The sequence below is a fragment of the Chionomys nivalis genome, chromosome 13, assembly GCF_950005125.1.
Source record: "Chionomys nivalis chromosome 13, mChiNiv1.1, whole genome shotgun sequence".
NCBI lineage: Eukaryota > Metazoa > Chordata > Mammalia > Rodentia > Cricetidae > Chionomys > Chionomys nivalis.
In genome coordinates this window covers 67309154-67332760 of record NC_080098.1, presented here as the reverse complement: position 1 = coordinate 67332760, position 23607 = coordinate 67309154, and the positions used below count along the sequence as shown (strand labels likewise).

The 23607-nt window shown below is 46.4% G+C and overlaps 2 protein-coding genes across 6 annotated transcripts in view; one reads left to right on the top strand and one right to left on the bottom strand.

Moving 5' to 3' along the window:
- LOC130886086 (serine palmitoyltransferase 1-like) overlaps positions 1-23607 on the top strand; it is a 66260-nt gene that overhangs the window by 5898 nt on the left and 36755 nt on the right. For 3 of the 5 annotated variants that reach the window (XM_057787993.1, XM_057787990.1, XM_057787992.1), the window contains exons 4-5: positions 3931-4024; positions 4558-4630. In XM_057787993.1, the coding sequence (XP_057643976.1) occupies positions 3931-4024; positions 4558-4630 (167 nt within the window). Of the gene's footprint in view, positions 1-3930; positions 4025-4557; positions 4631-4766; positions 4922-11834; positions 12467-23607 lie in introns of those variants that run through there. The other 2 variants (XR_009058212.1, XM_057787994.1) reach the window with 2 other exon arrangements.
- On the bottom strand, positions 14514-21742 carry LOC130886084 (NUT family member 2-like). Its single transcript, XM_057787988.1, has 7 exons — positions 21685-21742; positions 19080-19785; positions 18012-18140; positions 16851-17011; positions 16112-16404; positions 15644-15809; positions 14514-15226 (listed from the first exon to the last, which is right to left on the bottom strand). The coding sequence occupies exons 1-7, from the start codon at positions 21740-21742 to the stop codon at positions 14514-14516; spliced, it is 2226 nt and encodes a 741-aa protein (XP_057643971.1).

Below are 23607 nucleotides of genomic sequence, written 5' to 3'. Positions count from 1 at the left end.
TTTATTTTACATTCATGTACTCTACTGATCCTCACTATCCATCATTGTTTTTTTTCCAACAGTTTTTAACAAAATCAAGTGCATTATGTACATTGCTTATAAAAGCTACAAGAGACCAGGCCTGTTGGCATAGGAATTCCAGCAATACAAGAGACTTGAGTCGGGTGCATCTCAGATTCAAGCCCTGCCTGGGCTACAGAGTGACTTCAAAGCCTGTCTCCATAAATTACTTTTTTAAAAAATAATAATAACAAATAAACTGAGATTGTAGCTCAGTGGTAGAGAACTAGGAAGAGGCAACACAGTAGTTAGTTTTTAATTTTTTCAGTTTGATTAGTTCTCTCTGTGTGTGTGTACATGTGTGTGTGTCTATGTGTGTGATAAAGAGAGAGAAAGAGAGAGAGACTATACAGAAGTGTTTGTATGTGTGGGGGCCTGTGGTGGCCAGAAAAGGTTGTTGGTCCCTTGGAGCTAAAGTGGCAGGCATTTGTAAGCTGCCCAATTTGGATGCTGGGATCTGGACTCTGGTCTACACAATGGAGCAGCAGGCTCTTCACCACTGAGCCATCTTCCCAACCAAACACGCTGGTGATTTTACAAGTTTTTGTGGTGGTAGGTATGGAACTTGGATCTTGTCATGAGGCTGTTTCTCATGATGTTGAGAAACTATGTCTTACTGCTGTTGATGTAATGCCTGTTTGCTTACATACTAATTTGGCATGAAAGTGTTTAGTTTTATTCTTTAAAATCAAGCTTTACTGAACATCCACATAGCACAAAATTCATTCTTTTAAACTATTCAGCTAAAATAAGTAAGTGTTATTGTATTTACAGAGGTGTGCCACTATCACCACTTTCTAGTTCTAGAACATTTTCTTTCCTCCTCAAGTAAACCCAAGCTTTTCCTTCCTGCCCCACTTCCTGCCCAGGCCCTGACAGTATTTATCTGCCCTATGAGCAGACTGGACTTTGTAGGCATTTCATAAGAATGAAAGTGTGCAAAGTGTGATGCTTTGTGTGTAGCTCATCTGCTGAGCTTAGTGACTTCAGTGACTTACATCCATGCTATAGCAGCTGGTAGTATGCTTCTCCTTCCCTTAGATGACTGAGACTCTTCTTTATTTGCTTCTGTCTGTTTTAGAGTGTCTTTTAAGTTCCCTGGCATCTGGAATTCTGTGGCGCATGCCTTTAATTCCAGCATTCAGGAGGCAGAGACAGGTGGATCTCTGTGAGTTTGAGGACAACTTGGTCTATAGAACGAATTCCAGCGCAGCTAGGACTACACAGAGAAACGCTGTCTCGAAAAACCAAAAAATAAAAGAAAAAGAATCTGGAATTCACCTTTACATATTATGTATCAGCTTTGTCACTAGGAAATACTAGTACATGCCCTAATTACTATGGGTCACATATTCTACTTTGAGGTTGTCAGCATGTCAGGTTCTCACCAGTGTCTGCCTGCCTGTATTTTATTGCGCATTGTATGTCATTTTCACCAACAGTTCCAGTAGTTTCGTGAGTAGGGAGTCTACACGTGATGTGATCCAGGGCCTCGTAGGTGATAGTGTGACTTTTGTTAATGTAAGTGAAGTCATTGCACACACTGTTGTCTTTTGTGATAAGCTTGGCAGTAAGAAAGTATGATGCAACTTTGGTTTCTGTTCTCAAAGACAATGCCGTCATTGTCTACATAATTTAGATAGTCTTAACAATTTGTATATCCTTCTTATCTTACGAGTTTAAATACCCACACTGAACTTTATCCAGGGTCATTTCTTCAACAGTGTTTTTTAAATTGAGTTCTACGAGGGATTTGCCTTCTTTTTGCATTTTTAAGATTGACCAATTTATTTGAACTCAGTTCTAAGCGTTTACTTTTTCTAGTGAGGATTCCGTCTTTTTCTTATACCTTAGGAGCAGACATGCAGATTTGTAGATTTTGAAAAATACTGTATCTCCTTCTCACATAAATGAGCATTGTCCTGTGGCCTGGGAAAAGCGCAAGCACTGCCACCTCCTCTCTGCTTGGGATGGGTTTGCACCTGAAGTGTTTTGTTGCTTTAAAGCTTTAGAAAGTGTAGACAAGGGGTAATGATCTCTGCAGAGGGGTGTAAGTTCTTCTTAAGATCTGTCCAGCTATAGCCCCTACTTTTACTATGTGCTGTTAAAAGAGTTTGACACTTTAAACGATATTTCCATTTGAAGTGTACATGCATCCACATGCATGCCACAGCATGCCTGCGGAGCTGAGAGGACAGTTTTCAGAAGTCGGTCTCGGGGATCGACTCAGGCCGTTGGGCTTTGTGGTGAGCACCTCGACCACTGAGCAGTCACCAGCTCTTAGCACTTGCCTTTGATACCTGAATGCTCTCAATTTTTTATTTTGATTTTTAAAAAGCTTTCTCTTCCCTTTTAAACCAAGAACATCGCTTTCTTTGGACTGTCTGTCTTTAGTGCTTTGTGATTGATTGCTTTCTTGTTGGAAAGTGTGTTCCTTTCTGAACAATTCCTGTGTCCTTGCTGAGATTTGCTTTGTGTCTTTTAGGTTTTGCCCATATTATATATTAGAGTACACAGTGTTGCTGGGTGTGGTGGCTCACACTGTAGACAGTCATACCACTTGGAAGGCAGAGACAGGAGGAGTTCAGAAACTGAAGGGCAGCCTGGGCCACATAGTAAGTTTGAGGCCATCATGAGAAAGTGAGGCCCAGTGAAAATACCAGTGTTTTATAATACTAAATATCATGACATGTATTTTTAGTATTTTTTAATAAAGCAAACGTTTTATTTATTTCAGGGTGTCTTACATCCATTGCATCGTGCATTTTATTGTTGCTGAGACATTGCATCTCAGACATTTTTCTGTCTGCTTGACTGCCGGATGAGTGACAGAGAGCAAAGATGACTACCTCCCTGCCACCTGCTACGTGTGTCTTATTTTGTTTTGGTTTTTTCTCCACTCTTTTTTTCTGGACTGTCTGCTCACGGGACTTGTAACTTTTCCGCTACTCTCCTCGTCCTTATGTGCTCTTTCATATTTCTGTAGGCTCTTTTTTGCTTTGCTTTGTTTTCTTTAGACAGGGTCTCTCTGTGTAGTGCTGAAAGACCTGGAAATCACTTTGTAGACCAGGCTAACCTCGGATTCATGAAGCTCCTCCTGCCTCTGGCCTCCCTGAGTCTTCTCTCATTTTGTATGTTAGTGCTGTGAGTTGATTTCAGGTAGTCTCTTCTCTGGCTTTCTAGAATTCTGTACCTCTTTTCTCATGAGTTATCAGTTCTGTTAAAAATAAATAAGTAGGGGCTGGAGAGATGGCTCAGAGGTTAAGAGCACTGGCTGCTCTTCCAGAGGTCCTGAGTTCAATTCCCAGCAACCACATTGTGGCTCACAACCCTCTGTACTGAGATCTGGCGCCCTCTTCTGGCATGTGGGCATACATGGAGGCAGAATGTTGTATACATAAAAAATAAATTAAAAAAAAATCTTAAAAATAAAAAAAAAATAAAAATAAATAAAAATAAATAAATAAGTAGTGTCTGAGAGCAGTGCGCAGTCCTTTCTGGCTCACCACAGACAGGCGTCAGCAGTGTCACTGAAGCCACAGTTCTGGGCACAATCCCTCTCCTCGCTTGGCCCATGCTTTGATGGCCTCTGTCTGTTCTGTCATGTTGTGCTGTCTCCTTACATCAACAAAGAGCTGGCTTTCCCACAACTCCCCACCATCTTACTCTTTTTTAAGTACAGGGAGCTTATTAAAGAACAGAGCTAATAGGAAGATGTTTGACTTTAAATTTACCATTCTAATTTATGAAAAAGTACAAAGGAAAGGGATGGAGGGCAGATAGAGTGGTCTGACTGCATAACTGTGCTGTGCCTGCCCTCCTGTGCTCAGATGGGTGCTGAAGTAAACCCCTCTCTGTCTCTTTCCCCAGCCCTCCAACCCACAACATCGTGGTCAATGGAAAAGAATGTGTAAACTTTGCGTCCTTTAATTTTCTTGGGTTGCTGGCCAACCCTCGGGTTAAGGTGAGTAGTGCTTGATACTGAAGTGGATCAGGACCTTGCTAGCTGCAGAAATGACATAAAAGTCAGGTGGGGTCATCTGAGAGGGACAGTTTCACACTACGGGGTCTGATAGAATCAAAATCTGGACTTGAACCATTCAGGGCAGATGTGTCGGGTGGGCTCAGTGTGGGTGACACCCAGAGAACCTAGGAAGCCTGACCCGGGCAGTAGTGAGAGAGCATCCACAAGTTTCCTAGCTCCTGTTAGGACTGGGACTTGCAGATCCTCAGGAGAAACTAGTGGTCTTTGGGCTTTTAGAGGTAGGCGATGTCACCTCTCTGTGCTTCAGTCCTGTGTCTCCCTAGTCTGTTTCCTAAACCCCATTAGAACTGCTGTAGTTACAAGAAAGGGGGGAAGGTAGGAGAGGGAAAGAGGAGGGAAGTGTTGCCTGGGCTTGTTAGAATTATGATAAAGGGAAGAAAGGAAAGTTGGCGGCGGGGGAGGGTCGTCAGGACCACACAGAAGAAATCATTATCACATTTGCTTCCATAAAGGCCGCAGCTTTAGCATCTTTAAAGAAGTACGGCGTGGGTACCTGTGGACCACGAGGATTTTATGGCACGTTTGGTAAGTCACATTCTTTTTCAGACCCCATTGAAAGATCAGTTTGCATTCGCAGCTCCTTAGGAAGCATTCTTTTTTTTAAAAAAATATTTATTTATTTATTATGTATACAATATTCTGTCTGCGTGTATGTCTGCAGGCCAGAAGAGGGCACCAGACCTCATTACAGATGGTTGTGAGCCACCATGTGGTTGCCGGTAATTGAACTCAGGACCTTTGGAAGAGCAGGCAATGCTCTTAACCACTGAGCCATCTCTCCAGCCCCTTAGGAAGCATTCTTAACCCTCAAGCTGAGTGCGTGAGTTTTCTTGTTTTTCAGTTAGTTGTATTTGGGAATGTGGTAGAAGCTATAGGGGAAGAGCTGTCGGGCCTGAGGATGTGCCCTGAGAGGGCGTGCTGCCGGAGTCCTGATACCTGGGGCTAGGGGAGACTGAGTTGTGCGTTCCAGTTGTTGGGTGAAAGGTCCAGCTTCTGGGGCCTGCTCTTTGTAGTCCTGTGGTGATCCGTGTCTAGTGTCACCATGTTGTGGAATGAAAGGGCAGGCAACAGTGCCGTTCCCACAGGACAGGTGGCCTTGTGCCTGACTTTCCCACTGTCTACTGGCAAGCACTAACAGCAGGCTGTACCTGGTCTATAGGCAGGGCTGATGAAAAGCCCTGGGCAGTCAGGACCACAGAGAAAGGCGAGAACACATTTACTGGGTTGAGGTTGTAGCTTTTTTTTTTCTTTCTGCGATGGAGGTGAAGAGTCACTCGTGTCTTTGTGTGTGAGACCCTGGCACAGGCTCCCTGAGTCCTTAGGTGGTACAAGATAGCAAGTACCAGAAGCTTCCCAACTCAGCCTTCAGAGACTTCACTATGTACATTGCCCTCTGCTTCTGGAATGCCAGTCAGTGTTCTGCTGGCTAAACCCTGGAACTAGCCTTCTGGTTTAGGAGGCCAGGCCGTCTCATTTCCACTTATGGAGTTTCTGTGTCTTAATCCCAGTGGGTAACATGTTTTTATGAAAGAGACCCTTCCTTTGTTTCTTTGTTTGATGGTTGCCTTTTTCATGCTGGAACAGATGAGGACAGCTGGTGTCCTGAATCCGAGAGCTAGAACTCAGAGATTCTTCCCCCCCATCATCCGACTGTTTAGAAGAGAAAGGATGCCCAGGCAGTTACATTTTCTCTGCAGTCACACAGTTCGCGGATTTCTACCCTAAGCCTGGGCCTGGTGTCCCAGCTTCCAGCTCAGACTCGAGTGGCAGGATCAGAGGACTGAGCTCAGCCCCGAGACTCCCACTCCCTAGAGTCTAGTCTACGGCAAGCAGGGCAGCTTGCTGCTCTTCACTGGTAGGGACGTGTTTACTTTCATAGGACTAGAAAACAGGAAAAGCTGCTTTTTTAGGGACTTGGTGGCTGTCACCTGATTCACGAGGCTTGCTCTCTGTGAGTTTGTCTGAGTACAAAAACTGCTTTCTTCAGAGTCTGTGGTAGCTTTCATTTGTGAACCCTCACTGCTCCTTAGGAGTTAACCTGGGAAGGAATTGAGATATATTGCTCTCAGAGGAGGGGTCAAATCTTTAAGCCTAATTTTCCCAGAGCTGTGAAAACGTAGTTTAAACGGCCCAGTTCTCCCTCTCTGTCGCTTGTCAGGCGTCGACCAAAGACTGTTGAGTTAGCGCTCCTCACCCAGTAATCTGGTTCAGATGCAGATTTCAGGCCAGGCCTCCAGCTGCCATCTGCCCCACAGTCAGCAACTGTCAGTCACTTGTTTGCCATGCACAGGCTCCTCTTAAGCATATATGGATGATTTCTGTATGTGCATGTTTCACCCATTTTTGTAAAAATAGAACTGTTTTACACATTGTTCTGTGCTCTAATTTTTGTTTGCTTTTTCAATTTTTTTAGTTAAAAATTTTTATGCAGCATATTTATATTTGATTATGTTCCGTCCCCCAACTCCTCCCAGATCCTACCGAAGTTTATGTTTATTTTCTCTCTCAAAAGGGGGGAAAGGAAAGACAAAAAGAAATGTCCAAACAAAGCAAAACAAAATAACAAAGCCCACCGCTCTCCTGCCCCCCTCCAAAAAAAAAAAAAAAAAAAAACCCAGAGTTTGTTTTTGCGCGCCAGTTATGCCTGAGTGTCGGACCTGTCCCGGAGTGTGTTCTACAGACTCAGTGACTGTCCAATGCACTTTCCCTTTGCCAAGCAGGTGTCGGTCGCCAATAGCTTTGTAGTTGGTGTGGGCTGTGCTTTCATGTGGATGTGAATGTGTTTGGGTTTTTGTGATGCTTGGAACAAACTACAGCCTTGTGCTCTGAGCACACACTTCTCCCCTCAGCTGTACTCCATCCCCCAAATGAGTGTATTTTAGATTTAAATTGGATTTGATTGTTTGGGTTTCTGAATGGCCACCCACAGCAGATAGTGAAAATACAGTTTATAAATACTTGCAAGCAAGCAACTCCCATCTGTCCTAAAACCACAACTGAAGGCTCAGTTGACCAGGGCTGCAGGCTCCCTTGACTCAGGGCAGCTATGTAATGGCCCTGGTTGGTTCATTCCTTGTTCAGTTGTTTCCTCTGTGCGTGCACATGCAGTCTTTGTTCTTTCTTTTTCTGTTTTCTAGCAACTTTTTTTTCCTGGTTTGTTGGTTGGTTTCTCTCACCTCATTCTGTTTGTTTTTTTTAAAACTTTCTTTTTGAATTATTTTTTGTGTCTTTCTCATCATGCGTCTCCATCTCATTCATTTCCCAGTTCCTTTGTCTCTGCCCTCTAGCCTTGAAACCTTCCCCCACCCCCAAAATAAAATTTAAGAGGAAAAAAACGAAAAAAAGAAAGAAAACAGCCTCATCATGGAAGCTGCAGTGTGACACAGTGGGTCACACAGTAAACACTTTTGTCCATACATCTTTACTTGCATGTATTTGCTGCAGAGTCATTGGTCTGGTTCGAGGCCCCTGATTTCTGTTATACTATCAGTGTTGCCCTCACTGGAACTCCTCTTGGTGATCCTGTTGTTGCCCTGTGCTGTGGAATCCTGCAGCTTTGGGTCTGCAGGACTGGTCCCTTCACATGCTCCAGCAGATCACAGATGGGGTGGATGTTGAGATGGGCCAGCTCGTAACCCTGGTTCTGGGCCTTGGTAGTTGCAGAGTTGGGTCAGCCAGCCAGCTCTCCTCGTACTCCCCACCAGGATGAGCCCTCCTGGCTAGTTAACCTCTTAGAGCAAAGAGAAAGGGGCGTGGCCAGTTCTCTTGCTTTCACATCCTCAAGGTCAGTTCTCTCACACCTGTACCTTCAAGGCCAGCTCTACTGTGTAGTCCAGGTGTGCCTAGGGGACACCCTCTCCAGTGCTCCAGCTGGTGAGAGGTAGGACCAGCTCTTCTGCTCTTGTGACCTCAGGGCCAGCTCTTCCACCTACCTCAGGTTTTATGTGTAGGGAAGGGCGACTCTTTCCCACCCGTGCTGCCACATGGCAGACGAGTGATTTCTTCCCTTATTCTGAACGAATTATATGAATAATTATAGTGACCTGCTTTAGAATTTTAGCATTTAGTAAAATCAGAGGAAACTACTTGGGTCATCTCAGACTGAATTTCAGACCTCTGCAATAGCCCTGCAGTTGAATCACCCTGAGGGTGCAAGCACATGGCTGCCACCCTTTGCACTGAGCCCTATTGCAGATGTGGGGAGCCTCCTCTTCTCTATACTTTCCCTATGCCCACAAAGGTTGCTCTTAATTTGATACTTTCCCCTCCTTGGTGATCATTTGGGCATCTGTTTTCAACGATCTCTGCCTTGTAGATCATCTCTTAACTTGTAGATAATGAACAAATTACTGTGGGCAGAATCTTCTGTCCCATCAACCCACTCCAAAGTAGCTACACAGAAAGTGATTATTAATTATAAATGCTCAGTCTATAGCTTAGGATTGTTACCAACTAGCTCTTTCAACTTAAATTAACCCATATTTCTTATCTATGCTCCGCCATGCAGTGGTACCTTTTTTCACCGTGACATGTTCATTTCCTGCTTCCTCTGTGTCTCTGGCTGGTGACTCCTCATGACTCCACTCTTTTTCTTCCTGTGCTCTCATTTGGTTGCCGAATCCCACCTAACCTGTACCTGCCTAGGTATTGCCCTGTCACCTCTTTCATTAAACCAATCAGAAAGCACCTTGGCAAAGACACGTCTTCTCAGTATATAAAATGATTATCCCGTAACATTTCCCCCTGTTGTCTAATTAAAAAGGAAGGTTTTAACTTTAACATAGTCAAATTATGTACAACGAAAACAGTTACCAAGTGAGAATTACAGTTACAATATCCAGTCCTTTTTGTATTTGGCAAAATTATCTATCTTATCTTAGAGTCTAAAGTTTTATACCTAATTTATCTTTTACCATAATTAAGGAAAACTTTATTTGGTTTTTAACTCTATCAAAGGCCCCAGAAGGCTGTAATGTTACTTAATAACAAGTACATCTGGCGACTGGATGGTCACCTAAAGTTCATCTGTAATATTGGCTTAACCAACTTTGACCTACAGGCCTAATGTATTTGACAGACATTTCTGAGAAGCAGGGAATTTTGAAGGACTTTCTACCTTGTCTTGGCAATGTTAGCAGTCACTTTCTTTTGCGTCCTTCTGGTCCAGTTTGGACAGTATACTCTTAGCACTTGAGGCTAGAGCAGTTTTGTTGCCTAAATGGCTAACTTTTGCCATAAAGAAGGCAAACTCCATATGCAGTTTCTTCAGTGCCCTTCATCTTTTCTGAAGTAAATTTGTGCTCCAAGGAGCAGATGTGTCTCACTGTCAAAAAAAACCTTGGTATTAAAACATTTTAAAGCCATATTCTATAAGTCTTTGTCGTGTTTGAAGACCATCTGCCTAAGTATATCTCTTTAACCTTTAAAACATACCTAATATAAGTTTGATTATTATAGGTAGCTAACTACTAACCTGTATTTCTTAATTATACATTTTTAAGTGAGCTACAGAAGCAGCTTGCCTCAAAAAAGAGTAGAAATATACATACAGTAAGCAAAATAACTTTAAATTTATGCCAATAAACCAAAATTCATACCAATGTAAAAGATTTTGAGATTAATATTTATTTTTTGAATTAAAGTAGATTCAATAATCTACCCTTTTATCCCATCATTTCTATACCATATCCCCTTTTTTCTTTCATTAAGTGATCCTTGTATCTAACTTTTCTGTTTAGGTGTTTTGTGGTTTTTTTGGTCCATGATCAAAACAATTTTTAAACACCCTCCCACCCCATGACAACAAACAGCCATAACCCATCTTTTGGGAATGTGGGCATTGTTTTTCTCTAGACTGCTTCCTCTTGTTTGGTGGTGCTTGAGTTTTTGGGGAACCCTGAGAAAAAAATAGGATTATGATCAAGTCTTGGCTAGAGTAGTCTGTGAGGCTGGATCATATCGCCTAGCAGTCTTGAGGCTGTTCTGGATATAGAACATTGAGGAAACTGCAGCGAAGGTGATTTTGAGATGTTGGATTACCTGCGCCTTCTGATTTTATTGATGTCTGCTGCCCTTGCTCTGAAAATACATAAACTTTTAAAGGTAGCATACATATCTGCATTAATACAAGTATGACTGTGTATTGTACACAAGTTAGCCAAAGATGATTTGTTGTTGTTGTTGTTTTATGCCCGAGTAGGTTACATGTCTTGTAGTTTTTCTAGATTTATTTCTTTATGTCTGTAGCCAGGGTTTTTCAGGGGGGGTCTTTCTCTATCAAACCTGATCATCTTTAACCTTGAATGAATCCACAGTCTTTTGTTTTCTGTGGGAACAGAAGCACTACCTCTTTCTCAAAGCAACACATCTTTTGACTTCCGTTTTGAAGTCAAGACATTTTTAAATTTCTGGTTTAAACCAGAACCATTCACAATCGTTGTCTCTCAGCAGCTGTTGTTTGTTCATCAGCAATCAAAAATCCAAAGACAACACAACAACATATGGTGTCTAGACTTCTGTGTAGTTTCCATTTTTATCTGGCTTTTTTTTCTCTGTAATTACTTTACTCCTTTCTTAAGGACTTTATTATTTTTAAATTGTTTTTTTCTATGACTGTCTATGTCTTTTTTCTCTGCAAAGCCTCTGTACCTTTTTAAACACACTGTGACCGTTTAGAGGTTTCTTTTGTCTGGATCTGTCTTTTTTGAGCATCTGTATTGTTTTCTCATCATGAGATGAATCTTGAACTGCTGTGTCAGCCACCGGTGGGACTAGGCTTAGTGCATGGTGCCAGTGTAGGGGCCGTGGCTGACTCCATCCCACAGGCAGCTGCTGAGAAACTCGTCTCTGTACTGCGCCGCCTTGACACTGTGAGACTAGAAAGCCACACTTGGCTCTATTTTTGTGTGCTTGGAACCTTTTTTTAAGCTTTCTCTGGTCTAATGTGGAAATCCGTGCTCTACTTGTAGGCCAGGTTTTTTGCTGGGACTGCCAGCCCCCAGTACCCACACAGAGACTTCTTACTGCTTACAGATGCCCGGCTGATGGCGTAGAGGTGTTGCTGACTGGCTCTTTCAGATTATACATTTTACTGATTGTCTTAAAACCAATTTTTTTTATTGATTTAATCTTTTTTTTTTTTTTTTTTTTTTAATTTTTGAGACAGGGTTTCTCCGTAGCTTTTTGGTTCCTGTCCTGGAACTAGCTCTTGTAGACCAGGCTGGCCTTGAACTCCCAGAGATCCGCCTGCCTCTGCCTCCCGAGTGCTGGGATTAAAGGCTTGCGCCACCACCGCCCAGCTTGATTTAATCTTTTAACTTTAAATTTGTTGCTTCTACTCCTATTTTCTTTGTTCTGCTTCTGGTTTATCATGTTGTATTTTTCTAATTTCACTGCATGAACACTTTAATTTTTTTCTTTCTAAGGCAGACATTAACCACCACTTATTTCCCTGTTACCAATGATTTATCTGGCTCACAGTCATTCAGTTCTAATTCTTCATTTTCCTTGAGTTTACCTTTTAATTCGTGCACTATTTAGAAGCATACATTTTAATTCCCACATTTTGCAAATTATAAAGTCTTGGAATGTTCTTCCCATTCATGACTTTACATATTGAAGCTTACATGTTGCGCTGTGCAGCAGAATATAAATGCTTTCTGATACTCTGTACGTTCTCTGAATACCACTAGAGCAACAGGTACTGTTTCTCCCTGCTTTGCACTTTTAGAGCAACCAGAAGAGAAAGTCTTATATCCATGACTCCATATGCCAGACGCCTGCTTTCTGGAGGCACTCACAGAGACTGAAGGAGGAAGTTTGTGGATGCTCAGTGTACAGTGAATTCTGAGACAGCACCCAGGGATCCAAGAAAACTAGCATCTGTACCCAGCCAGAACAGTAGAACGAAAACAAGTGGGATGTTCCAGTACGTTCTTGGAATGACAGCACCACACCCAGTGTAACGTGCTGTGCTGGTTAGTGTTTTGTCAGACTGATGCAAGGCATCTGGGAAGAGGAACCTCAGCTGAGAAGATGCCTCCATCCGATTGCCCTGTAGGCAAGTCTGGGGACATTTTCCTAATTAATGATAGATGTAGGAGGGCTCAGACCACTGTGGGCTGGGCCATCTCTGGGAAGGTGGTTTGCATGAAAGGAAGGCCGAGCTAGCAATGAAGGACAAGGCAGTCAGCAGCATTCCTCTCAAGCCCGTGCTTCGATTTCTGCCTCCAGTTTCCTGTCTTGAGCTCCTGCCCTGACTTCCCTGCATAATGAAATATAATCCATAAGATGGAATAAACCCTTTCCTCCCCAAGATGCCTTTGTTCACGGTGTTTATCACGGGAATAGAAAGGTGACTAAGACTCTTGACTTGTGTGTTTTCTGACTCTGGGGTTCCCCTTCAGCACATGATGAAGAGCTGGCATGCAGGGTTGGACCAATGGGCTAAAAGGAGAGACTAACTCTTCTTGGTTCATTCCTCTTCTTGTACTTATTGGGATTTTATTCTTGTCCTCATGAGGGAGATGTCACTGTTGTTAAGTGACAGATTTCATCCTCATGTGCTTTTAAAACACACGTGTGTGTGAGAACATGACTGTTGGGGTAAATAAAGACCAAAGTCACACCAAGGAAGGACTATGGCATGAAGGGTGGATGAGAATCAGAAATGAACCACTGATGAGTGCTGTCTTAACCACTGTAAATAGTTAATTTAATGATTAAATGATGTCAAAGGTCACAGGTTTGTGCAGAAAGCATCTTCTGTGATGTCACAGCTGAGGATTCAGAAAATGACTCAGAGTCTTGGCACAGAGCCAATACAAGTTGAGGGAGCTTAAGAAAACCCCGTGAACTAGCCCAGGGCCTACACCAAGTCCTCTCCTACATGAGCCTCCTCTGAGCCCCATTTCTGATCTAGCCAAGGGTTGACTTATGTGTGAACACAGCCAGGCTAGCTGATGGGGCAGCCTGGCCAGGAGTCCATGAACAAGGGCCTCTTGCATCCCTCCCAGTGCACCTAGGCCTGAATAACTTCCTTCATCTGTGGATTAGAACATGAAGCTACAGTCTTGGCTTAGAGGCATAGGCCTGTAATCTCAGCCACAAGGTAGTGGTGGTATTTCAATGCAGTGAATTCAAGGCCTGCTAGCACAACTTAGGAAGACCTTGCCTCAAAAAGCAAAAGAATCTGGGGATATAGTTTGGAAGTACTGCTGGCCTAGCATACAGAGGCCTTTCTGTTCAATTCCCAATAAAGAAAACAAATGAATGCATCTACAAAAGAGAGTCCACAGGAACAGGCTTCTCCTGTTCAGGGAATGCCCCGTCAGACAGCATGGCATTTGCAGACGTGTAAGCTGGCTAATGGCCCCTCCAAATGTCAGGCCTTCCCCCCAAACCACCCACTCAAGAAGGCCCTGGCTAGCTGAGGGCTAGATTGATCTTGCCAGCCATGTCCTTAGGGGAGCAGAAAGTACTGCCAAAGAAAAATGCAATCACAGGCTAATTCTAGAAACTGGGTAATGGTCCACAGGGCTGAAGGCTGGGAAGGCTTTTGAGCACGCAGATATATGTTCTACGTAGTCCTTACAAGCAGAGAGATTTTATGAGGAGTGAGAACCCCAGGGGCTGTTAGTCTGCATTCTCCTAGGATCAGTGGATAAATCTGGAAGACCTGGGCCTGCCCCTGTGCACACCCCGAGTATGGCATCTCCAGGTTTTCCCCCATGATCTCCTCCCTCCACAGAGCAACACAGATGTCAGAATGAAAGTAGCAGCCTGTGGAGATTTGAAAGAAAATGGCCTCCAAAAGGAGTGGCATTTTAGGAGGTGTGGCCTTGTTGGAGGAAGTGTGTCACTGTGGAGGTGGGCTTTGAGGTCTCATACACACACACACACACACACAGGCCACACCCAGTGAGACAGTTCACTTCCTGTTGCCTGCAGATCAAGATATAAAACTCTCAACTCCTTCTCCAGCACCATGTCTGCCTGCATGCCACCATGTTCCGCCATGATGATAATGGATTGGACCTCTGAACTGCAAGCGAGCCAATTAATTCTTTTCCTGTAGAAGAGTTGTGGTATCTCTTCACAGCAGTAGAAACCCCAAGACACAGACACAGCCCTAACACCATTTTCAACAAAACTACCTTTATTCACCGTAGCTTACAAACTTCTAAAGTGATAATTCCCTCCCACTCCTTGCCCCACCCCTCAGTCCTGCCTTTACTGCCCAGCGCCTCTAACCTTCCAGCGCTACCCTTTGCACCAGCTGGATCAGTCCTGAGTGAGCAGGACCTGGATTCTTTTCTATTGCTTCCTTTTGGTGGGGGGAGGTCTGGGGCTGCAGGGTAGAGGCAGAGTGAAACCTCTGCCGGCTTTGAGGGGACACCACACAGGTGGCTCAGTGCCGCTTCTTCCTCTTCCTCTTCCGGGTGCCTAGTGACTCGTGCTTCCTCTTCTGAGCCTGCAATGGTTGAGCTAGCTCCAGGGCTGAGAGTGGCCCTTCAAACACTCCATGACCAGGCCCTGGGTCGGATCTCTTAGCCATGGGAGTCAAGCCTCCAATGAGAGCTCGCTTCTTTGACTTGGCAATTAGAGATGGATCAGGACTGAAGCCCCTTATCTTTGGAGATGAGGGTTCGGGGATACTATTCGAGTCAGAGAAATCTGCATAGGGGAACAAGTGGCTAGCCAGTTTCCATGGCACCAGGTTGTACTGGGAGCAGAGGAGGAAGGACAGACTATGGAGCTCTTCCTTGTCATCAGTGGTTCTGCCCAGGGACTCATGGAGCTCCTCAGTGGCAGGAACTTCTCTGAGGTTCACTCCACATCTGGACCCTGGGCTTTGGGGGTAGGCTTCTTTATCACAGGTAGTGATGGTGGATCTGATGTCTACCAGTGAGGGTAAACATTGGCTACCTGGGAGGACGGAAGGCCTAGGCCCCCATATTTTTGCATTGGTGTCTTCGGGACACTGTTGGTCTAAGAAAGCCATTTGTGAGGAATCTTTTTGTGCACTGGCCTCTCTTTGGGGACCACGGCCATCTTTCTCTGCAGCTTGGCTGACAGTCAGTACAGAAGCATTGGCAAGTGTCAGAGGTGTCGCCTTACAGCCTTTGTTCTTCAAAGTCTCCGGCAGCTGCGGGAGGAGATGGGCACATGAGACCCAGGCCAGACTGGAAGGATTAGAGGGTGGCACATTTGGGCGGAGGTGGCCAAGGGGAGAGTCGGGGACTGCGGGTCTGCTGGTTGTCATGCCACGTTTCTTGCAGCTGTGCACTTCACCCCACCCCACCCTCATGTTCATACCTTCATCCCCTTCTGGATGAAGCCCCAGGCAGGATGCTCTGACTTCCTGTATGTCAGGGTGAGTCAAGGTCACATGATTCTTATGAACAGGGTCCTCTCTTTCCCTGTCCACTTGGTGTCCCTCAGCATCCCACTCTATTTGGGGTCCTCCTTTCCCTGTCCATGTTTGCCTAGTGTCTCTCTGTATCCTGCCTGCCTGGTATCTGCTTGCCTCTTGCCTACTTCCTGCTGCTTCCCCTTTGTCCCTAGTGCTCACCCCTTCCCTGTCCACCTGCTTAACAGTGACCTCTTCCTCGTACTCCAGCGCCTTCATGAGAGCCAGTATGTCCATCTCTGGTTTGGAAGATAGGATTTCTGCCACAAATTGGGGGTTTATTATGGCCTCCACCTATAAACGGAAGGGAAAGGACTTGAGTGCCTGGAGGCAGGGTATCTGCAAGCCAAAGGGACCTCTGTCTTGTCCTGTGTTGCTACCAAGTCGTGATGACAACCAACATTTACACACACACACACACACAAGAGAGAGAGAGAGAGAGAGAGACAGAGGGACAGAGAGAGACAGAGGCAGAGAGAGACACACACAGAGACAGGCACACAGACAGACAGACAGACAGAGAGCTCTGAAGGCAGGGAAGCAGGCTCAGTTACAGGGACTGGGAAACCCATACTAGGGCTCCAGATGCAACTCACTTGCTCAACGAAGTGTTTCTGGGAGCATAGCTCGTCAATGTAGTTCAGGAGTCCTGCGTCTGAGTGCAAGTCATCCTCCTGCTCCAGCCCACTGCTCTCCTCCTCCTCCTTTTCCATGGGCTCTCTCGTGAGCGGCTGTGGGAGCCTCTCCAGCCAGTCCATGATGTCCATGTACTCCTGCACTGCCTCAGGTGGAATTTCTACGGGTGCCTTGGTCTTGTGTAACTGCCTGTCTCTGGGTCCTAGGAGGTGGGCCGGGTCAGCTCTGGGGACAGTCTTCATGGAGCTGCACACTAGGAGATAGGAGAGCATGATGATCCATGGGTGGGGTTTATTTCCACCCAAGCCATGCAGAGCAGAGCTCAGTGGAACTGCAATGGCCTAGGGGAAGCCAGCACAGTGTTCCTTAAAGATCTCTGAGAAGGGACGGTGCAAAGGGTGATATGTCTAGGACTGTCATATGGGAGAGTATTTGGAGCCCCCAATGTTTCAGGTACTCTTCATACTCAGTGTCCAGGGCCTGGTCACACGGGGTTTGGGTCCTTAGGGAGACGAGGACAGAGAGGAGCAATGATCATGATCAATTCAATGATTACCCAGTTCAAGACTAAGGGCTGCAAGGGACCCCAGGCTACATAGCAAATGTCCCACTCTGAAGGAAGCATCCTACATGTGGAGCAAAAGTCTATTTTGACTGATCTGACCTCAGCATAGAGACCTAAAGCTACGTGAGCCCTACCTGGTTCCTCAACCACCTCGAGAGCTGATGGCCTTGGTGGATCTTGCCTTGCTGTGGTTGTAAGAAATTGACACTGGACATTTCTCATTATTTCTAGCCTTGAGGCCTCCATCTCCAGCCTTGCATTCTCCATCTCTTCTGCACTCTCGAATTCTGAGAACCTAGGGATGAAGGAGGCCAGGGCCCAGCACAGGAGATTACTAAAGGTGGTCATTTACGCAAGGTCTTGGGATGGTCTGGTACACTTCCATGAAGTTGCTGGTCTTGGAACATAACCACAGCTCTGGGGCACACTGTAGCCCTTGGTGTTTGTGGGGATCAAGTCAGTCCAAGATAGCCCAAGCAGGGCTTTCGGGTGACTCTTCCTTAAGGCCTGTCCTGACCTTGCCTAGAGCCACACAGGAGAGTTGACTGGGAAGTGGGCCGTGGATATGACTGATGGGGTACATCAGGGATCCTAGACCAGATCCAGAGATGCTGACACTGAGACTGGGAGAGCTGGAGTGACCTGGGAGGCAGGCGCCCAGGAGATGTCAGGAGAAAGTAGAAGGAAAGTTGAGAGGTGTGGCTGCCTCCCTCTGAGAGCTGTTTGTTGGCTTGTGTGCACAACAGCATCATGTGGAGCAGAGGTAGAAAGACCAGAGACTGTCCTCAGAGTGTGTAAGAGGCCTCCGTCCTCTCTGCCTTCTTCCATTTATATCCACCCCAGGTATATAAGGCTACAGCCGAGGCCACTCTCTTGAGACACAGTGGTCTCTGCTGTTGAAAAGCAGTGTCAATGCTAGGCATTTGGCCTAAGGCTGGGGAGTGTGTTTGCTTTGTGCAACCCACAGTGCTGGAGGAGACCCTACAGGGCTGGGCTGGGCCACTTTTCCTACTCTGACCCTCAAAAGAAAAGTGGGAATAGACTTATGATGTCAGAATTGCCGGGACCGTAAGGCAGATAGCCCAGCACTCCAGGACGTGAGAACGGCATTCTCGACAGCAAGATTCTCATGAAGGGCCCAAGTGTTAGGTAATCCTCCTGTCAGAGCATGGGTAACAAACTTAGCAGACCCAGCGGTAACCCCACACACATACCCTCCTCAACTTCTGACTCAACAGACCCACCCGCGTTTAACAGCTCCCCACATACCCTGCTTCAAGACTCCCTTGACTCACTTTTCAGCCATCTCAAAGAAGATCATCCGGTCATAGTTGCTTGTACACTGCCATTCCTGTAGACCCCTCCACAGGCCCTCCTCCACAGTCATGGTAGGCTTCCTCCGAGCCAGGGACCGAAGCACCGGACTATAATTCATTAGAACCACGTAACCCAGTCATTGGCTTGCACTCCAGACCCCATCAACCCCAGCCCAAGATACATCTATAGCCTAATGGCACTATAAGGCCAGCTTCTAGGAACACCTAACCCTGCGACAAACATCAACACAAAGATCTGTGTACGCTCCCCTGGCTGCCCCGTGCATTCTGTGTGTGTGTAAGAATGAAATGGGGTTTAGGCTCCCAACATGGAAGTACAGGCGACAAAGTCAAAGTGAAAATCATTAGAAACGGGACCTTGGGTGGCAGTAGCCAGGTTTAGGTTATGATGTGGGACTCCCAGTGATCTTTTTGGAAGGGAGAAGAGACCTCCCCCACTCCAAATTTTCTTTTAGTTCTATGAGACAACCATGGACACTTTATCAGAACTGACTCTTCAAGGTCCTGTCTGAAGACAGGGTCCAGAACTGTGAAAATACAGTGTCTGTGGTTTGAGTCATCTAGTCTACTTGGTCATGTTGCCGAGCTGATGGCTGAGATGCCCAGAATGACCTGGAACCCCGGGTTAATGACTGGGGCCAAGATGTAGATAACTGCTGAGGATCAAAATGGAGCAAGGAGACCAAAGATTTCCCCGGGACAGGTGGAGAGCCTTCCTGGCCTAAGGGAATTTCCCCAGAACAATGGTTTGGGGACAAATGTCTAGGTCTTTCTGGAGTCTGGCTCTCTCCCTTATCCTAGTTGTGGTATGCTGTGGGCACTAAACACTGAGGTCAGTGGTAGAAGATAAAAGTTAAGGAGAAGGGCTACCACATGGGGTGAAAGGTCTAAATCCAAACCCTAGACCTGGGGCTGACTCCAGGACGGTGTGGCTTTCTGGGGTGGCCCTAGCTCCTCCAGCACCTTCCTCATCTACCTCGTCGAGTTGGAGCCCCGGTAGGACCTTCCAGGCACCATGACACTCACATGAGGAAGCAGGAGAAAGCCGCCACGCCAGGAGTCTGGGACAGGTGCCTTTGCACCAGAGTCTTGAGAAGCTGCCAGCGCCGGAAGTTCCCATAGACACTGTCTGGTTTGGACAAGTATTCTGGGGAGTTGGATTGGACGTTGGCTGGGCCACTCTGCCCATATGCTCCTTTTGGAGGTGGTGCTGAGTTCACTGGGGACCTGACAGAAACCAGCTGGACAATTGGCTGAGTGGTGGGAGGGTGAGGGCCCAGGACCCACGTTCCGTCTTGAGACTGGACAGCCGAAGCAATTGGAGTATTTATGAAGGTGTTTGCAGTAGGTGTTGACATGAAGAGTGAAGCAGGGTGCCCCATACTCCCACCTTGGGCCCCAGGGACATTACAGTTGAGGGGCACCTGAGTGAGGACAATATTGGCATTGTGCACAGGCTGGACAGGCCTGTCTGGTGTCCCAACTTGTACAATGTTCAGAGGTACAGCTGTTCCCAGGGCAGTGCTTCCATCTTCTGCCACCAAAGACATCCCAGGTAAGGTAGATAGCACTAGAGGGTTCCTGGGAGAGATGCCTACAGTCATGAGAGGTGCTGGGGGCTCCCAGAATAACTGGGGTGCTGGTTGGGGTGCAGGTGGGAGAACAGGCAGGGTAGCAAATGTAGGCATGGAGGCAACGGGGTTCACAGTCATGTTCTGTCCCAGCGAAGTTGCTGTAAAGATAAAGAAGACAGTGGATGAAGGGGGAAGGGGCACAGGTGGGGGACCCCCTGGTCCTGGTAGTCAGTGGAAATCAGGGGAGGGTCATGGGGAGAGGATTGCACTGTTTGCAGATATTCCCTGCTGGGTTCATCGAGCCGAGCACAGTTCCAGCGGGGATCTTCCTTCCGTTCAGCAAGATTCCCTGATTGCTGCCTGTGGAGAGGAGCCCTCAGCTTTCCCACCTCTGAGAGGCTCTTCAGGAATCCCTGGCAGAAAACTCACCAGTGTCTAGCTCTCTTCCCAGAGATGGACCAGTTTGACTTGGTCTGGACCACCATCCCAGTAATGATGTTCACAGGAAACAAGGCACCATCAATGAGGGCCAGTTTCTAGAAGGGCCTCTGTGAAGGCTTCAACTATTTTGACCTCATCGCTGTCTGAGGGTTCCTTTCACTCTCAAACCTCCCTCTCTTTCTAGTCCAGCACAACAAACCAAAGCACCTCTATACAATCTTCCATGCCAGCACCCTGGAATCCTGGAGGTGACGCTATAGCGTGTCCTACCCATGTTGCCACTCCCTCTCCTAATGTCTCCCCCAGGAAACAGCAATGGGGTAGATTCTGGCAGCCCCACACGGCCCTGACAGTCATTGGTTCCCGCCATGGTTGGGAGCTGTTCCCACAGCACTGGCGTGTAAGACAGCTGTGCAATTCCCTGACACATGCCCTTGCTATCCCGGCAGTGGCTGTGGAAGGCTGTAAAAGGGTCAGGGAACGGTAACTAGGGGGGTTGTCAGGAGGCTTCTGGGGTTTCCCACAGCCACTGACATCGTCACAATTGGTCATGAAATGAAAACCACATGTGGTTGCTTTCTTGCGAGCTCCAACCAATATAAAAGAACAATTTGGTGGCGAGGGGGGGGGGAGGGTAAGGGGAGGGTGGGAAGATACAGTCATGAGCCAGATGTCAAGTGGGGTGCAGTTACTGGAACTCCTGAGGGTCCCCTCAAAGAGAGCCAAGTCCAAAAGGCCTGCACATGAGACCAGGACACACATTCTAGCTTTGTTTAACAGTTACACAGAGCATATTCCAAGACAAGTGCTTCTGTATAAAGTCTCCAGGAAAGGATCCAGCCACCTTAGAACCCATCAAAGCCAACAGCCTTCCACATCCCTTCGTGTGAAAGCAGTGACAGGGAAGAGAGGCTTCTGGTTACAGTTACATGATGGGATAACGGAGCTGCACCTCTAAACTGATATATTTTTTAAAAAAATATCTAAATATTGAGAGTAATCACCCATTTCTTTGTTGACACTTCCTAACTGCTTCGGAGGAATCAAAGACATCAACTGCCTGACGGAGTAGAAGCCTTCCCTCAGTGGGAAGGTGTGAGGGATTCTGGGCTGCCAGAGGATGAAATAACCTCCATCCCCATAGAGAGGACCCCACTGAGCTGTTTCCTGCCTAGTCTGCACTGTCCTCCTTAGGTCTAGGGTGGCCCAGTTAAATTCCTGGGATCCATAATTTCACAGCGCAGTTCCATCCAGAAGCTGGGAGAAGTGACCCAGAGCTCAGGCCTTGCCCATGAACCTTCCTTCGACCACCACAGTGAACCATCCCACCACACCTATGACTTGTGCTTAGGAGAGCTGCCTGCCACACAGGAAGAACCCATATAGGACCTCTTGCTGTGTCTCCTGCTGCAGTGCGTCTCCTGACAATTTAGTTCCACCAAGGGCTCTATTCAATCTGCCATGAGCTTTGTCAGCTTCTGAGGTGATGTCCTTGCAGAAGTTCAGATCTGTCTCCTATTCCCTCCCTCCCTTGGTCTAGTCAGTCACTGCTAGTATCAAATTTAAATTGCCCATGGCAGGGAGGCAGGTCCCATACCCTCATCCTTTAGGCTTACCTTCTGAAGTTATTCCTACAGGTGTAGACAGTAACCATGCCTGTCTGCTAGGATCCATGGTGAGAAAATTCAGATAAATCACACCGAGTCACCAAGATGTGGCAGATGCTCAAGAAAGTCAGCCACAGCTGAGCAAAGTTTGAAAGGAAACAGCTTCGGAATGTGGCATTGAACATTCCGCAGTGGGGGAGGGGCAGAGAGTAAACAGGGTGGGGGGGTGCAACATTCCGGGAGGGGTTGTGGCAGGTGCCTAAGAACCTTGGGGTCAGTTCAAATGATGCATCCTTGTTGGAGGTGACTGCACATACCTGGTGTTTGCCTCTAGGTAGGTTTCAAATGGTGTCTTATGCTCATAGCACACTGGGGTCACCGATGCCCTCTTCCTTCTTTTCTTCTTCAGTAGACCTTGTTTTATTTCCTTCATCCTGAGTCATACACTCCTCCTACAGAGGGTAGAAACTTGAACATTTTTATCACGTTTACACTCACTCAATAGAGGGTCTAAGCAACAGAGCAGGACATATTTGAAAACACGACCTCGGGAGATCCATGGATCTTCTTGCCATGTCCATACCATTCTTTACAAAGCAGTCCAGCCAGTGCAGTGCTGGGATGTCTGCACCCTCTGGCATGGGAATCTCTCTCACCTTCCCCTTTTGCTAGAAGCCCCAGCCCATATAGTCCACAGTACTCAGCAAAGAAGTCACTTCTCTTTGGATAAGTGGTATAGAGTCCTTTTATTGCAAGCAGACATTTGACAATTAAAAAAGCAATTGGCGCCGGGCGGTGGTGGCGCACGCCTTTAATCCCAGCACTTGGGAGGCAGAGGCAGGTGAATTTCTGTGAGTTCGATACCAGACTGGTCTACAAGAGCTAGTTCCAGGACAGGCTCCAAAGCCACAGAGAAACCCTGTCTCGAAAAGCCAAAAAAAAAAAAAAAAAAAAAAAAAAAAGCAATTGGCCCTCCTGAGCCACTCAAAGGGAACAGGGTTAAATGTGAGGTACAGGAAGAGAGAAGACATTCTTCTACTCCAAGATGGAGAGGTTTAACATTCTTACGGCCCTGATTTTCCAGGTATAGAAACCTGTGTACATTTTGACACTGTCCAATACGGATTTCTGTGCCTGCCTCATTCCTAGCTCCAGAATCACCCCGGATTCACTAGCTGCAGGCTGCCATCTTGGTTTTTTATATGCTGGTGTCCTTGGAGCCACATTTCCTGGCTGTAGAAAAAGTCTACCTCTGAATTCACCTTAGATTTTGTTAATGTTAGGATGCTAAAAAAAGGCATTCACAACAAATAATGTTTGCATTTGTAGTCTGACCATTGCACAGGCTGGAGATGGCATCACGATGCATATTGGGTCAAAGACCCAAATGTTCTATACTGTGGTGAGTTGTGCCTCTTGCGTGTTGGGAGGTTAAGACACCAGTCGCAAAGACAACAAGTGCAAGTTTTTAGTGACATGAAATATTTGCTATTCCATCATGAAAGACCTTTGCATTACATGATTTTCCTTCATACTAGGATAGTGTCTGAGTATAAGGTGGCTCTTGCTAGGTACAATGCTTGGAGGTTTGGTATTGGTAAATAAAATATGCATTTGGCTTGCGATATTTTCTGATGGTCATACAGCATCATATCTGAAGGGGCAGGTGCCTTTCTGTGTGTGGGTATGGTTGTAGCACCCTTTTAAAGAAAGCTTGTCTGGTTCCTAATTTGGTATTTTGCATCTCATTTCATCAGTGCTGTAATGCTGGGAGACAGTAGTCTCATTCTGCCTTGTGACAGGAAGGTTGGCTAGGATGGTCTACAGGGGACGTGGACTTGAGAATCCAGAGAGCTGCTGCAAAAGTTGCTGGGCGCAAGCTCCACTTCCCCGGTAGGAGTCAGTAGTGTTCCCCGTGTGACAGAGATTTGG

Coding starts and splice junctions, on each gene's coding strand:
- LOC130886084 (XM_057787988.1), bottom strand. CDS start 21,742: ATGGATCCTAGCAGACAGGCATGGTTACTGTCTACACCTGTAGGAATA. Junction 19,786..21,684: donor TGTAGGAATAACTTCAGAAG/GTAAGCCTAAAG, acceptor TTATCTTTACAG/CAACTTCGCTGGGACAGAAC. Junction 15,227..15,643: donor CAAAGGGGAAGCAGCAGGAA/GTAGGCAAGAGG, acceptor TGAAGAACAAAG/GCTGTAAGGCGACACCTCTG.